Raw genomic sequence first — 16,473 nt, forward strand, 5'->3', positions numbered from 1 at the left:
CTGATCCCTAGAAACTGCCACAGGTAACTGCTTACCTTCTCAATGAGGTCCAGGCACTCTGCATTATCCATCCAGTCAATGGCTTCCCAGTTTATCCCTTCCCTGACAGTCAAGAACAAATAGAACAAAGTTGTGAAATGCAAGATCCATTGTCCTGAAGTGTAGGAGAGCAGAAGTAACTGATCCTGGCAGCTGCCCCAGGACTCAAGGCAATTTGCAGGAATTAGGCTTTACCATGGCTGAGGAAAAAGAATAGGGGACAGCAGAAGGAGATTGAAATAAGAGACAGCCTTTTGTACCCATACCAGTGTCTTAGATTGATGCTTTTCCTTTAGTCATTGAGCAAATTTCACATGAATTTTAAGACTGTGCTCTTTCTGGAGTGATGAGCATCAGCCCACACAGTGGTGATGATGGACACTTTGCTACACAACCTCAAGAGTCAGCTGCTGACCCACCAATGTGGAAAGCAGGCCTGAAGCACATCTGCCAGAAGACTGAACCACAGTTCACAGGTCCACCAGGAGAAGAGACTGGAGAGAGTTTTCAGGGAGAGTTTTGAAGAGGATGACAGAGATAACCTTTGGCCTGACATGCAGGGAGCTTATAGGGTGGCCCTGCTTATTTCAGAATAGGAACTGATGTAGGTACAGTAGTGCAATAATGTGCTTTGAAAATCACCCATGGCATGCTGTAAATATGCTGAATGTGTTTTTTCCCCTTACCATCTTCTTATACTCCCATAATACAGGATATGTCTGTTTCCAGAATTCAGAGAAGCCTAGAATAGCTCTTAAGAATGGAAAGAAGACTAGAGGTTATGTGAAGCTACTTACTGACACCTTACAGACACCTTTCAAGTGGAGACTAACATTTTGAAAATAGTGGAGCTGTTGCCTCCAAATGCTTCAGCCCAGGCTTCATACTTGAAAGTTCAAAGCATCAAGATGAGATACATGAATCTACTTCCTAAACCTGAAGAAGCAGAGTTTATAGTGAAAGATGAACTTTAGCTACATTGCCTTAGAATAATTTGATATGTAGTCAATATCAAAATCCTCTCATTCCTTCCAAAGTTCAGCCACAGAACTTAAACTTCTATGTAACCATCAGGAACGAATCATTTGTCATGATGGTACCATTTTAAATAGAAGATTCCTGCAATGGTGGAACTGGCCTGATAAGTGAGCACATAAATAGCCTTGCAATTTTGTAATCTTTAGAATTTAATGAATTGCCTATTCAACTGTCTCCCTTTACAAGGCTGCTCTCATTTGCCCTCACTGACCCTATTCAATTCCTTCATTCACAAACATAAAGGCTTCTGTTTCAGAGCAACAACTCAAGTATTTGTCTAGCAGCCTTCTCTAGAAGCAGAAATACTCTAGAACATCACAGGTACTTCACAAAATACAATCCAATATGAAGCCCACAGAAGAGGAAAAAGCTGTGCAGAAAGTCCCAAGCTCAGAAAACAGCCTGATGTAAATCTTGCTGAGGAAAAGAGTCCTTTTCACAGTACAGGAATCTCTGGGACAGAAAGAGCTGTTAGATATCTCTAATTGTCTGTCTTTAGGGAATTTGCTTTTTGCACACCAAGATTCCATCTGCATTACACTACCAGTGCCATAGGTAAATCATTATCAAAGTCAGTAATACATCCAATGACCATGTACTTTAATGGGTTAAAGCACAGGAACTTTCCATTCAGCTGAGAGACAGAAGGAAATCTGGAGTTTCAAACACTACAATGGAGAATGCTTTTTCCTGGAGACAAGTGACTTATGCTGGCAAAGCACATGGACAATACCTAGCAAGACAACCAGTCAGGGTTGTACTAAGGCCAGGCTGTCTCTCCTGCTTCAGGGGTAGGGACTGAGCAGCACAGGAGGAATTATAATTATGCCCTTCCTCCTACTATCATGAAAGCAGTGGGGCCCCACTCCCACTGTTTGTCACCTGTTGTACTCCAGCTGCTCCAAGGAGAAGATGTGTTTGTTGAAATATTCCTGGAGTTTCTCATTTGCATAGTTAATGTTAAACTGCTCAAAACGATTCACCTGCAAGAAGAAACAATTATAAAATTTTACATTCTTGTTCCTGAGCCCTAAAACAAGCAACAGAGAAGGTGCCAGGCCTGGAGTAAAGCCAGAGAACATAGTGGTGTCAGGTGGATATGAGAAGGACAGTATGGAGAGGTCCAGTAGAACAGCTTTTGTAGCTCATGCAAAGTTAATTCAGTAAATCTAATCCATAGTAAAGTATGCTAAAGGCAATTATGCTTCTCTTACTGGAAGAAAGAAATAAATTTCCTAACTGTTAGGTCACTGGTCTTTCTCTTCTGTGAAATATCTGAGCAGTCACTCTATGACTGTTAAACACACATCCCACATCAGCTGTAGTTAGAAGCATTACATGCAGGATTCTCCACACAATGCAAAACAGATGTAAACAAACAATCTGTGTGTAGGATTTGGATATCTGGTTCGCATACAAATCAAAAATTCATTATTATCTATCACAGCTGATCTGCTCAGTGTCTGTATCTCAAACCAAAATCAGCCTGTATGAATATGGTGGCAGAAATGGACAGATAAATATATCTTTCTGTTTTCAGGGGAAAGTGGCAGGGTAGAGATTCCAGAATGCTCTATGCTATCCTTACCAGGATGCAAACCCACCAAAGTTTCTTCCAATATGCATCAACATCTCCAAAACCAACCCACTCCACAAAAAACAAAATCCTGACCTGAAAGTTCTCGAAGCCAAAGATATCCAGGATGCCCACAGACTTAAAGTTTTCCTTGCCTTTGATCTTTGTATTAATCTTGCTAATGAGCCATGAAAAACACTGGGAATAGAGTGCCATAGAGAGGGAGTCCCTGGAGTCAGCTGCCTGTAAATACAGAGAGAAAAAATGAGTCACAAAGAGATTAGAAGTCATAAGGGCCACATGAATCCCGACAGGACTTCAGGCTCCTCCGTTCCTCTTCAGGTTTCTCAGCCTCTGACTGGCCATGCAGGGTACAGTATTTATTTGTAACAAGTTTTTAAATAGCCAGGCCACACACAGATAAACCACAATCTTTGGCTAACTGCACTTGAGAGGGTGAAGGAAGTAACAAAATCAGTGACATTTTTTGGAACAAGTGCTGGGATAGGGAAAGTGACAAAATACCTCAAACTAAGCCCAGGGCAGTGATTTGTATCACCTGAGCCAACATTAGCAGTGACAAGCAAGGTACTCGGTTCAGTACTCCTAGTAGAGCTGTCAAGTGGGTGTCTGCTCAGTTTTCAAAAACTGGTAGGGCAGGATTTAATAGAATGTCCTGTCACCAAGTTACCCTCAAAAATTCCCTTTCCAAAACATTCCTGCAAACAGCATTATCCTACTGGAATCCAGTTAGGCTGGCCAACAGCCAGGACATGCCCCAGAAGTCCATGGCTTGAAACCTTCCTGCAGTTGACCCATGCAGATACCATAACCAAGTGTCATACGTGGAAAAAATAACTTAAACTGCAATCACTAACAGGCAGTAGATAACTGGGTGTATGTAAGCATGTGGATGAACATCCAAAATCAAACTTTTGGTATCTCAAGCAAAAGGCTGCTACCTGATAGCTGCACAAGGAATGGACTGGCTGCATATTTTGATAACACTTGGACAAACAGAAGTGGCACACCTTAAATCCTTCAATTAATAAAGAGACATGAGACAGAACCAGAGATTTGGAGTCTGATCATGTGCTGTCCTTCTGCACATACACTATTTAGAATTGGAAACCAGAGTTTAGGGTTCTGGAAAGAAGAGAAAGGCAAAAATAAGGGTCCCTAACAAGAAGACATGATCTCAGAGGACAGAAAAAGGAGCCAGGAAAGAAGATGGCAGAGATCATGACTGGAAGAAAGATGTTGGAAGTGGGGAAAGATCCTGGAGATCAGAGACATAGAGATAAATGTCAGGGCATGCCCAAGGACCTTGGCTGGTAGTACCTGAGACTGATAACTGCAACTGCACAATATAAACCAGTCAAGCTTTTGCCCAGCCCTCCTGGACAAGCTCCACTTGTCTGAACTCCCAACTGGGAAAAGAAGTTGATATCTAGAGAATTCCAGAGAAGACAATGCTGAGGGGTGAGCAAGCCAGTACATTAAATAATCAAGTAGGGTGAAAGCTGTAACCTTATCGTTTCATAAATAAACCACAGTAAACAGATTACATATTGTTTCCCCTGTCTTGCCTGTGACACCAGCAGGGCAATTCCTTCAGTAGGCCAGACCAGCAATGACAGATCTAAATTCACCCTTGCCCCCTCAAATAACCGGAGCTAAATATCATGAGCTCTTTGCCAATGGAACAGGCCAGCTTTTTCTGATCCCTTCCAGTGTCTCACAAACTTCTGAGACCCAGCCTGCCAGATCCTCCTTTTCACCCAACCACACTGGTCTTCTCCTCCTTTCTCTCCCTAGGTACTATTTCCTCTTCAGCAGCTCAAAGGTGACACAGAATAATCTCCCTTCTCCACAGAAGAGAACATTTCAAAGCATGGGCACAGACGCCTTTTCTGGATATTTCTTCTGTCCATCAGATGATCTCCCTTATTGGTTGGGACTAAGAATGCCCCCAAGGCCATGCCACTGTAGTGTATCTGGCTATATAGCAAGCTGGACACATTTTCTAGGAACAGGACCTCCCCATCCAGCTGTAAGCAAAGCCACTTTCCCCACAAAATGGCTCAAATGAGATTCTCAAAGGCGCCTCTCATGCTCCCAGCTTTGCCTGCCTTTAGGCCAGTGCATCCATTCAGCCCACTGAAATGTCAAAGCTCAGATGGTAATGAGCCCATTACATAATGAGAAATCCCCAGCAATTCTGTCCCACCACAAGGGGGAATAGGTGGGTGCAGCACTTGGGCTTAGGCAGGAACAGTTTTTACAGGCTCAGTGTTGAGTGCAACAGGGTCACCTAGTGAAGAAGAGTAAATGGCAGCATCCACTTGCTATCACAATTTTCTTGTGGCCTTGATACTTCACTGGGCTGGAAACAGTAAGTGTGGGGTCCAATACACACATGTCAGGAATAGCTATACCATCAGGGAAAGTTCTGTTCAGGGAGACTGCAAATCCTACAGCTGCATACCATTGCTGGGGACTGCATAAAATGCCTCTGGTATCATCTGTTATCCAACCTGCTGCACTGCTAGAGAAAGATGTGGCTTATTTAGAATAGACAGCTGAGAAGAAAACTGTGGTGCTGGATATTGAGGATATCTACCACAGACTACAGGCTGAAAAATAATTTTCACACAATTTCACTGCAAAGAAAGGTCACAGACTATGCAAAAAAAGGAGACCATTTCTTAAAGGCAAAGCTTAGTTTGTGACATATTATCAGATGTGTCAACATCAAGAAAATAAGCAACTACTCTACCATAATGAGCACTGCTGAGACTTCAGCTTGAACACAGTGTCCAGTTAGGGGCACTCCACTTCTTAAAAGATGTGGGAAAACAGAGACAGAAGACAAAGAGATTTAGAAAATTACTTACAAGGAAGCACTGAAGGAACTGGATTGTTTAGCTTAGAAAAGAGAACACCACATGAAAAACTTCACAGAAGCCAAAGCTTGTAAGGTGGACAGCTGGGATGTCAAAGGTAATCTAAATATGAGGAAAATCTTTTCAACTCCAGACTCCACTGCAGCTAAAGCAGGATACTTAAAGATGCTGTGAAATTCCTTCCATGGGAAATCTGAAGGAAAGTTAGACAGACATCCATCAGAGAGAGTCTAGTAACTCTGGCTTCTCTGCCAATGTAGGTGTTGGATTGATAACCCTCTGCAGTCTGTGCCAGCACATGACTTCCATTACAGATGTTCATTTTGCTATAACATGATGCCTTTTCCATCCTAGTAATAGTACTCCTTGTCTTCCAGTGTTTTGCATTTTATTAATGACAGAGGATTTTCTACAGTTATCTGTGCATGGACCTAACACACCAAGAGTGCCCTCAAGTGATCAGCAACATCACAAGAGCTACATATCAGTTTATTTGGTCCTCCTTTGTGGTTGTATGGATCCAGAAAGAAGCTGCTGTGGACTAACAGCCTAACATCTGCCAGATGTTTTGTGGGAACTGTGTGCCAGCTTTTACTTCCCACAAAGCACAGCATAACCTGGGAGTTCTGCAGGTTAAAGTATGCACACATGCAATTATCAAAAGCATCTGATGCACCTTCTGCATGACACAAGTATGACCATCTCCTGGTGAGTGAAGGTGACCTAAAACCAGTATTGTACACTGGCATTTGCAAGTGAACTCCCCTGTAAAGCCTGAAAAGCAGAGTCAACACTGGGACCTGAGCTACCAATAAAATACCTGAGGAAACAGGAGGCCCTAGGCTGGAATGGGTGACACAGGAGGAAGACTCAGGGCCTGGAAATGCAGAAGTGGCGAAGTGAAAGCATGCACCAGGACACTCACCTGCTCCACAGTGAGAGGGGAGCTGATCTCTTCCCCACGCAGAATCATGGATCTCTGTGTCAGTACTTCAGAAAGCTGAAAGGCATCTAAGCCCAGGAGGTCACTGGCAACATTCAGCACTAAAAGGAAAACACACTTTTTTCTCCTGCATGGATCCACATCACTCATTGGGATATTTTTGCAGCTTGGTGAGAAAATCCCAGGGACTTCTACAAGGCAAGTGACTAAGCCCCAGCACGAAACACACTCTCCCTCATCTGATTCTCTTGGGCATACCCAAGGCTGCAGGCTCACATACCCAGAGTGAGGCTCACACACCCACTAAGGACCACATATTCTCATGTAAGTCAGCCTTCCTGCTGACAACAGGAAGAGCAAAACCCTATGTAAAATTCAGCACCAGCAAAACACTGCATGAGAAGATATGTTTTCGTAAAAGCACAATGCTGCAGTCTAAGCATGGGGTTGCTAAACTTGGATGTTAAGAAGAGAGGCAATTAACTTAACACTTGATGCACTTGTAATGCATATTTATTGCTTCTGTTTTGGGACTCACTTTGCAGACCAGCCCAGATTAGATAACTGTAACAAAGTGCACACTAGCAACAGCTTCAAATGAAGATGGGGGAAAATCTCTAACAGATCACTTTTGTCTCCAGCTCCTTCCTGATCCTATTTCTTCCATTTCTTTCAATGCAAAAGAGAAACTGTGAGGCTGTGGACTCAGTCTGAGAATATCCAGGAGCAGAGCCACAGACCAGCTAAATCCCACTGGCACCTTGGAGCCATGCATCCTGTGGCAATGCTTTTGTATGGTTAAACTATAGGGAACCTGCTGGTGAACTACAGACCAGCATAGCAGAGGGAGAAAGGAAAAGGGAGAGGGCTTTACTGGGGCCTCACGAGGCTCTGCATGGTCTACCAAGCTGCTAGGGTCCTACTCACCTGCTTTTGTTGTAATCTGGGCCCCACCAGCTGTCATAAATTCAACATTTCCCAAATGAAGGGTGCCAGAAAGAAGTTTGAAGATGTCTCTGATTTCTTCAGTGCTGAAGTCCACCACCTTCATGGCAGTCTATGCAAAACCAAACAGCTAATGTTAGCTGTGTGTACAGCCAAGTGCAGTGCAACCACCACAGCCAGGTCCAGTGTGTGCAAGATGTAAAAACTCAGAATTATAGTCACCATTAATACAAATGAAAAGGGATGGCACAGCACCTCTCTGAGCTATGCATCTGTCAATGATCTGTTCCCCATTCTCTCCTATTCCCCTATTCTCTCCTCTATTGCCACCTAAGGCAGGTGGGCATTAGCCCCATCCTCAGGCTGGACTTTGCTGCCACTATTGACAGTCTGTCACAGGAAGAACATTTGTGCCTGTGTGAGGAAATCCTGCCCTGAACACTGGCAGCACAGGTTACAGATGTTACTGGATGGCTTCCACATCCTCACTTATTTTCTTCCCTGAAGGATGGATCCACATAAGATACTTAATTTACTCTGATCCACATAACCCCTTTAATTCATTCTTAGTGTAGTAGATTTATGCAGCAAGATTTAAAACCAGGCTTTCAGCATTAACTGCTAGGTGGTTGGAAAGAGATTATCAGATAATAAAGAAGTATAGCACATTCCCTCTCAGTGCCTGCATGTGAAACAAGGTTCTTGATGATAAATTGACTTTTAGAGCTAGGACCTAGTCTTCATGCATTCACCCTGTCAGTGGGGCACTCTGGGGTTCTAGTTCCCTACTTTCCTCCATCATCTCTTCAGCTGAAGAATAAATGCCATATTGCCATTGAAACTTCTGCTTTCCCTTAAATCACCTCTAACTAGGAGCTACTGAAATCCTAAGCTGACTCAACTCATCTTGCCTTCTGGTTTCACCTACATTACTAAAGCCTTCAGGCCAACAAGTATTTACCAAAGAAAACATGAATTTGCACATTCATTCTATTAATCACTTAACCTCTGATAAACAGGTGTCTGTTGAATCTCTGTAGTATTTCAGAATAGGTGATTTGCACAGGGGATATAACTTTACTGGAATATTTCTGGAGAACAGTCCTTCAGACCAAACTGTTCCCCTTCTAATGGTCAGTGTGAGGTTTCCTGAATCAGGCTCTCTAGGAGGCTCCCACAAACCATTATGGGGTGGGGTTCTGCTCCCCCAAATTCTCTGTCATTCTAAATTATTATTCATACTGACTGTTTCCCAAATCCCCCCATTTCTGTACACTAAAGTTACTTTTGGAGTCTTGTTTTAGCTGAGTTTTGGACTGGTTGAACACCAAATTTTGGTTTAAGGTAAATCAATTCTGCCTGTGAGATCTAGACCATGCAGCATGTTTAGTCCATGGGACTGTGTGCAAAAGTTCAGGAGGAGTTAGTTAGTTCATGGACTCACCATGACCTTACTGAACATCTCTACATCATTCAGGTTCTCATCAGTCACACAGCCAGACTGGTTCAAGTAGTGATAAGCCTCTGGCTCACAGAGGGAGAGGCTCTCTGCAACAGAAGAAAAAGAGGAGAGGGGAGAGACAACAATTTATTTAGCAACCAGTCTTTTAATTCATAGAAGAGGAGGGTGTGCTGTAATAAAGCTTGCAGATGGTATGCAAAATTATTTAGAACAGTCAAATCCCAAGCTGCAGAGTCTCAGAAAAATATCTCAATACTGAATTGACTCAAGAAAAAAAAAATTAATTCTAGCTCCAAAAGTATACAGAAAAATAGTCTTAACTATATACATATGGTAATGTGCACTTTTCCAGACCTAAGTCTTCCTCCCCCAAGTACAGAGCTATAAACCCTTTGTTCAGACACAAGACATGCTCTGGCTCTAGTACTTCCACTACTTCTCTGGTCTTTGTAATTCTTCTCTCTACTATTACCTAGACTGAAGATTTGTTCTAAAAATATATCTATCAGTCCATCCTTTGAACTCCTTGAACAGCTCCCATCAGCAAGTGAATCAAGACTCTTTACCCTTCCTCTGCCTCCAGATAGTGCCATTACCTCATCACTTTGCACAAAATTTTCCTTCTGCACAGAATGCCTGAAGTCTTTTCTCATAAAGAATTTCTGGCATCCTCAGCCTCTTTCTCTTAACCCTCCTTTCTGTTTCCCACAAAATCACCATATGGCTGGCCTTCAAGAAGAAGCTATAAGTACCTGAAATATCCATGCTCTGACTTACACCTGCTTCACATGTTGGACTGGAAATAGGACAAGAGACATAACCCAGAAAATGAAATTACCTTTCTGCTCCCCGCTCACACCAGCCAGCAGAGCATAAAAGATGTGGTAATTCCGCTCCCCGGGGTTCTGATGCACCACCCTGTTCTGGAACAAAAAATACAAGAGTAGCCAGCAGAAAAAGATCAGACTTGGGGTTGCAAAGGCAAAGAGAGGACCAGGATACAGGTAAATCTCCAGTGCCAATGGGGGTCTTCTTACTATTTAATGATGGTTTTGTCTAAATAAATTCTACAGCAAGATCTTTGTGGCTGTGCAACTGGGCATAAACATGAACAAACTGAACTTTGTCAGTTCTGGCCCTGCTCCTCATTGAATTCCTGACTCCAAAGTAAACTACATCCAATCACAGATGCCTGCATTTGGAGTTGAACCCCACATTCTTCTCCGTGGAGCTGTGTTTCCAGGCACTTCTCTCTCCCTTTCTCTTCAGTAAACAGTTCTTTCTTGGAGTCTCTCTGTAATGCACAGAGTTTATCAAAGATGGGAGAACAGGCTGTGACAGATACAGAACAAATATTGCTCCTCTGCCTCTTCCCAGTTGGGACAGTTGCAGTAGTAACACCTAAGGAGCTGATGGCTACACACTGCAGTGGAGACAGCCTCATCCAGGGGGAGATCTGGCACTGCCACACCTCCTGTGAGGAGAGGGCTCACCCAGCACTCAGCAGAGGTGATACCTACCTTTTCCAGTAAATCTGAACAGCATGTTAAGGAAAAAACATCAAAGTGACAGAAGCACAGATTTCTTGATGATAAGCAAAAAATTGGGATGAACTCTGCAACAAGCAACAAATCATGAAATAACTGACACTTTGGGAAGTAGGTAAAGAGTGGCTCTAAATATCATCTGAGATCATCCTCTCTAGTCACCGTCCAAGAAGGTATGATGTGCCAAAGAGATATTTAAAAGGGCAGGGCCAGATAGAGCATAGGTAACCTAACAAAAGATGAGCCACATTAGGGACACCTAGAAAGATTAGAAGCCACTCTTATCTGGAAGTCTGCATTGCACACAGCAAGTCTTGCATCAGCTCTCATTGCCCCTGCAAGAGTCCACTATCTTAAATCTATAACAGCACAAAGAGCAGAGGCCAAACAATCCAAGCCTGTCATTTACAACAGCAGTAAATTCATCTGGCTGCTACTCCAGTGGCAATTGGTGTGGTCTGCAGTCAGCAGGAGCTTTGAACATACATCAAGAAATGTAGCCAGGGCAGCTTTACCTGCCTCATGGAGACAAAAGATATGTCAAAGCCTTTTGGAGATGGGTACCTGGGCATACAGGGAAGAGGGTCATCATGGCACAACACAGTTTGACTATATCCAGTCTTCACTGTCCTTGTTGTCACTGGAACAGCCTCCCCACAGAAGTGGACATGTCACCAAGCTCAGAGTACAAGGAGCATCTGGACAACACTCATAAGTCATATGGTTTCATTTTAGGTAGTCTTGAGAGGACCAGGGAGTTGAACTTCATGATCCTTATGGATCCTCCCAACTTGAGATATTCTGTGACTCTATGACTAGGGTTCCAAGGCCCACTGAACATGGCAGCCCAAAACAGGGACTCATAATTCTCTTCTGCACCCAAACATTGTGCAGAGTATATGTATTCTTAGTTTGGTCTCACTTTTCTCAATCACAAGTTCATTTGCAGAGCTAAGGTAAGTGAACAATTTTATGTGGAGCAAACAGGATGCAATCAACCTGGGTGACCTTCCAAGGTAGAAAATTCCAGAGTTTCAAGTATCAAATGCTGAGATTAACAAAGTGAGAAGTCAAACTATGTCCCTACCTAATACAGTACTGAGACAAAAGGTCCCCAGAGTTAGGTGCTGCAGAGCCACAAAACAAACATTTCTTCCCTCTTTAAGTTGCAAATTTGCCCACAGTTGTAAATGGACTTTAAAAAACTTTGATGAGGGATTTCCTGGTCTACACTGAGCTCCTCTTCATCTTTGCTGACTCAATCCATCTGTGGTCCAGAGCAGAGAAGGATACAATCAGTTACTCGGCCTCCCTGGATGTGTCCATGTTGAGAGAAGTGCAGCTGGATGAATTTGCCAAAGCGGCTGGAGTTGTTGTTATAAACTGTCTTGGCATTTCCAAAGGCCTCCAGAATGGGGCTGTAGAAACAAGGCAATGAAGATATCATTAGTGATGGGATGCCATTAAAACAAAGCATGTGCCCAGTCTTTTGACATTTGCACACTGTGTTCTGCCATGAGAGATTTATTTGTTAGAGCACCAGCCTGGACAAGCAGGAAGAGCTCAAGGGAAAGGAAGGATGGCAAGAGCAATTTAACACACTGCTAGATAAATTTTAAACCTTTGGGATTGCAGTTAATTAAATCAGCCCCAGTCTTTATGGGCAGCTGGTGCTCACACTGTCAAGGGCATTCCCCATCAGAATGGCTTCAGGAAATGAAAGGTGGCAAGACCCAGCCAGGTTGTGTCCTCAAGACACAGAACATGTTCTGTTCAACACAGAACATCCCATGAATGCAACTGTATTTTTTCAAGGATTTACAGACATATACAGCAAACCCTCTGTTTCTTTAAGCCACATACTTCTATATTCATTCTACCCTTTTTCCTTTTGCCTTAAAAAAATCATCTCTTAAAATTACAGGCAAACATCTTCAAACTAACAAACAGTAATAAAAAAATTTGTTTGGTACTTAAATTTGATACTGGAACACACAAACCCTTATTACCTAAATCTTGCTTAGGCTAATATATGCCACGTGGTTTCCAAGTAGAGGGACTATACACACACTGTAGATTTGAAAATTACATAAGAGAGTGACATCATCCACTTCAGGTCAAAAAAAAAGGTGCATAAAAATCTATCACTAAATGTCAGACCAGCCATAAAGTGAAGAATTTTGTCTGCTGGTCACATTCCCATCTTCAGGGAGGAAAAAATAAAAAGTTAAAATGCTTGGTACTTGCTTCACAGAACAGTACACAGGAAAAGCCTAAACCACTCAAACTGACACACTGAATCCAGGATTAAAATATTCATTTCTGCAATTAAGCCAATTCTAAAATAATCTGAAGGGTTGACAAGCAAGGAATCACAGGGATGCTACAAGAACAGCCTGTATGTTTTCACATCTAATTTTAAAACATACATAGTTTAAAACAAAAATTATCACTGTATTACCCTGAGAAATATTGGCTTTTAAACATCTCCACAGATCTACTGTGCAGTCCCACTGGAGACTGGGGCAGATATGGGATTATACACAAGTTAGTAAATACAGCTTAAAAAATAACCACAAGTAGAGACACTCTGGAGCTTGCAGAAAGCTTCAGGCCCTGCAAGTGTTAGCTAAGGGAGAGCTGTGATTAAGAAAACACTCAAAAACCTTCAAGAAAATCCAGGCAGTATTTTCCTAACATTTCTTGAAAAAATTGCTTTTAAGTAACAAGGATAGAAATAAAAATTCCTCTGTTATAACACACTACAATGGATATTTTCAAGAAGGAAAAGAGACAAAATCAACAGTGGCAAAGGAGTTTTTGGAGTCTGATCTGTGAGAAATATACCAAGCACAAATGTTCCAATACAAGTGATAGAAAGCTGATGAACACTCTCTTTGCAATGCTGTCTGAAACTGAGAAAGAATCCAGCATTGTTCCTTAGTATGTGCTAGGAAAGGATGAAAATCCACCATAAGTGAACCTGAGGAGGGCCACTGTCAGAGCAAGTGCAGCTGAACTCCAAACACATGAGGTAGGGTCCATAGGAGTGGCAGCAGCTTCTGTCTTCAGAGAAGAGGTGACAAATCAGATTCTCCTGCACTCATATTGCAATAGTTCATGCAGCACTAGAGATGTACATGGAACAGGTTGTGATCTCTTACTTCAGTCCAGCTCACAGGCTCAGGAATCACCCACCCACCATCACAAGCTCTCTGGATCACTGTCAGGTTATCACCTAATTGCTAAGAGTGCTTGAGCCTTCTAAGCTGCTTGTCTTAAAGCAGATTTTGCAGATCTTGAATCATGACTGTACTGCTCTTCTGAGCTTTTCCCAATTTGCCTCCATGCTAAGATCTGCACACCTGCAAAGAATAAATCATCCAACAACAGTCTCTGGAACACCAGTCAGTTCAAGGGCAGCAGCCCTTCTGCTCAAGGCTGCTCTGCTTATAAGGACCTAAAACCCACAATGCTCTCACAGCTGCCTCCTCTGGAGTTTCTGCAACTATCACAGACTCCATCTGGGACTAATCTGCAGCCTCAACCTTGACAGTACCAAGCTGCAGAACCCCCATCAAGGTCCTTCACGCACAGGCAAGAAAGTCTTGTGCTGGGAAATGTTAACGTAATTTATTAAATATGATTCAGGTATTAAGGAAAACAAGGACAAAACCAATAAAACAGATGTGTATTTCCTGCCTCTTCCCCAGGCTTACCTAAAGTCAAACACCTACTGTCCTCCATTTCTTAGCCTCAGCTTTCTTTTTACACCCACTCCCTCAAAACTCCCCCAACAGGGCAGCACAAGAGCCTGTGGTCACACTCAGGGCTGCTTCTCTCTGTCACTCTTTGCTTTCTCTCTGCTGCTTTTTGCCTCTTACTGGTTTTCCTCAGCCATACTTTGTTTCTTCAGGTTTTCTGGATACTTTTTCCATTTATCTCCCTATTCCAGCATAGGTCGCCTGTGGGCCATGGTCCCTCATGGGTTTGTTTCCCTGCCCTGGCATGGGTTATGGTCCCTCAGGGGTGTCAGGACCTCTTCTAGCATGAAGTGTTTTTCCTGGAGTGTGTCTCCATCCCATCACTGCTGCCAGCTTCTCTCTCAAGCACATTTGATTCAGGTGCCATGCACTTCCCTGCCTGCCTGACGCTTCATCAGGGCTTAGGTGGGTGGTGGCTGTTCCCTGATGCCAGCTCCCATGGATGGTTGTCCATGAAATCACTTGCCAGGACAGCAGAAGAGCTGCCAGAGACTCCTGAGGGCAAGACACAGAAGCCTGAAACACAGGGAGGCTGGGGGAGAGCAGGGGCTCAGGGAGGGACAGCAGTAAGACAGTAAGACAGACTCACTGGCAGAACAGCTACAGTCGAGAGCTAGAGCATTAATTCTGCAGCTGCCATGCACATCCCACACTGCTGTTGAAAAGGAGCCTAATCCATCCATGGACAGCTGGGAGAGCAGCCAGGGTGAGGCATCCCAGCAGAACCACAACCTTCCCACTTCCCTGATGTGACACCATCCAGCTCTGGGATCCTCTCTAGCCAGGTCTGGCTCCATCCATGGCCTGGCTGCCCAGAAGGCAGGGCCCCCCCCCAAAGGCAGAGCCCCCCAAAGTTGCCCAAAGGCAGACCCAGCACCCCAGGTGCCCATGAGGGTGACTGTACCTGCTTTCCAGGATGGCTTCTTCCACGTGAGTGCTCTTCTCACACACAGGGGCCCCGAGGGAGGTCTGGCTCATAGCTGACAGGAATTTCAGGAGCAACTTGGTGCTCTCAGTCTTTCCAGCTCCACTTTCTCCACTGTTAAGCAAAAACATACACTTCATTGACAACTCCAGGGCAGACAGAGCCGATGACCATCCTACCCGTGGCACAGAAGTGATCTCTAGGAACAAACATCTCCGCTGCGACATGCAGGGATCAGGCAAGGGCAGGGAGGACAGTGTGGGTATTCAGGCAAGTGTCAGTGCGAGTGGCACAGCAGGAGCAAGGCGTGTGATGCAGCCATGGGGGAGCTGGCTCTCCATTTCTAACCTTATCAGCACACACTGGCTGTCGTGGCGCTTCCACAGGCAGCAGTAGCACTCGTTAGCGGTGGCGAAGATGTGGGGAGGCAGCTCACCCAGGCGGTGCTGCCTGTACAGCTCCACGGCATCCACGCTGTACAGAGCAGGGATGGCTTTGTAGGGATTTACTGATGCCAAGATGGAGCCAATGTTTGTCTACGGCAAAAAAACAAAACACAGAAAGGAAATGAAGCAAGCTCCTGGGGAAAAAAAAAAAAAAAAAATCACAACAAAGCCAGATCCTGAAATAAGTCATGGTGGAGGAGAAAGCCTAAATAAGGACATGGGGCTTCAGCAGAGAGCTCCACAGTTTGGCAAAGGATGTCAAACCCCAGAGAAGGAGCTGTAAAGCTGGGTATGGATGGGGCACTCCAAATTTTGCTGCTTTACCATATAACATTCTTATCCTGTTGTCTTTGCTAAATTAAGCTTAAACAATTTAAAAAGCCATGAAGCCATCTTCATACCCAGCTACTCTGCACTGTGCTTGAAGCTGAATAGCAGAGCCAGGACTGAAAGAGTCAGCAGATACCTTCAATGCCCCTATCCACAGTTCTAAGCAAAGGGGGCTTGGCAGGGCTCAAGAACCTCCTGAACAGAGCTGGAACACAAACACACACACACTACACACATGTGCAAAGAACCACTAAGCCATATAATTTTTCTTCTGCTGAAAAAATGCTGTTTGGTGCAGCTTAAATAATTTGGTAAACCAAATCAAAATTGACAGCTGAAGGTGAAGCTCTGGATTTCAAGTCAAAACATTCCTATGTTTTTAAACATTTTATTTTGAAAATATTTTTAAAATCTTCCAGTCCAACAAAAAAGAGGTAGCAAGATTTAAAATTAAGTACCCAGAGCACAATATTGAATTTCAAATGTATTGTTTTTGTGCAGTCAAGAGGAAATTAATTTTGCTTTTTGGGGCATGAGTTTTTCGGTTCAGCC

General features: G+C 43.7%; 1 protein-coding gene across 1 annotated transcript in view; it reads right to left on the reverse strand.

The window, feature by feature from the left end:
- LOC130255265 (unconventional myosin-X-like) overlaps nt 1–16,473 on the reverse strand; it is an 87,429-nt gene that overhangs the window by 48,790 nt on the left and 22,166 nt on the right. Inside the window, exons 4-14 of the mRNA XM_056495718.1 lie at nt 15,494–15,681; nt 15,125–15,259; nt 11,750–11,874; nt 10,430–10,443; nt 9,748–9,832; nt 8,892–8,995; nt 7,430–7,559; nt 6,485–6,603; nt 2,750–2,896; nt 1,960–2,060; nt 36–102 (exon numbers count right to left, since the gene is read on the reverse strand). Coding sequence (XP_056351693.1) covers nt 36–102; nt 1,960–2,060; nt 2,750–2,896; nt 6,485–6,603; nt 7,430–7,559; nt 8,892–8,995; nt 9,748–9,832; nt 10,430–10,443; nt 11,750–11,874; nt 15,125–15,259; nt 15,494–15,681 — 1,215 coding nt within the window. The remainder of the gene's footprint in view (nt 1–35; nt 103–1,959; nt 2,061–2,749; nt 2,897–6,484; nt 6,604–7,429; nt 7,560–8,891; nt 8,996–9,747; nt 9,833–10,429; nt 10,444–11,749; nt 11,875–15,124; nt 15,260–15,493; nt 15,682–16,473) is intronic.

This window comes from Oenanthe melanoleuca, chromosome 7 (genome assembly GCF_029582105.1).
Source record: "Oenanthe melanoleuca isolate GR-GAL-2019-014 chromosome 7, OMel1.0, whole genome shotgun sequence".
Lineage (NCBI taxonomy): Eukaryota > Metazoa > Chordata > Aves > Passeriformes > Muscicapidae > Oenanthe > Oenanthe melanoleuca.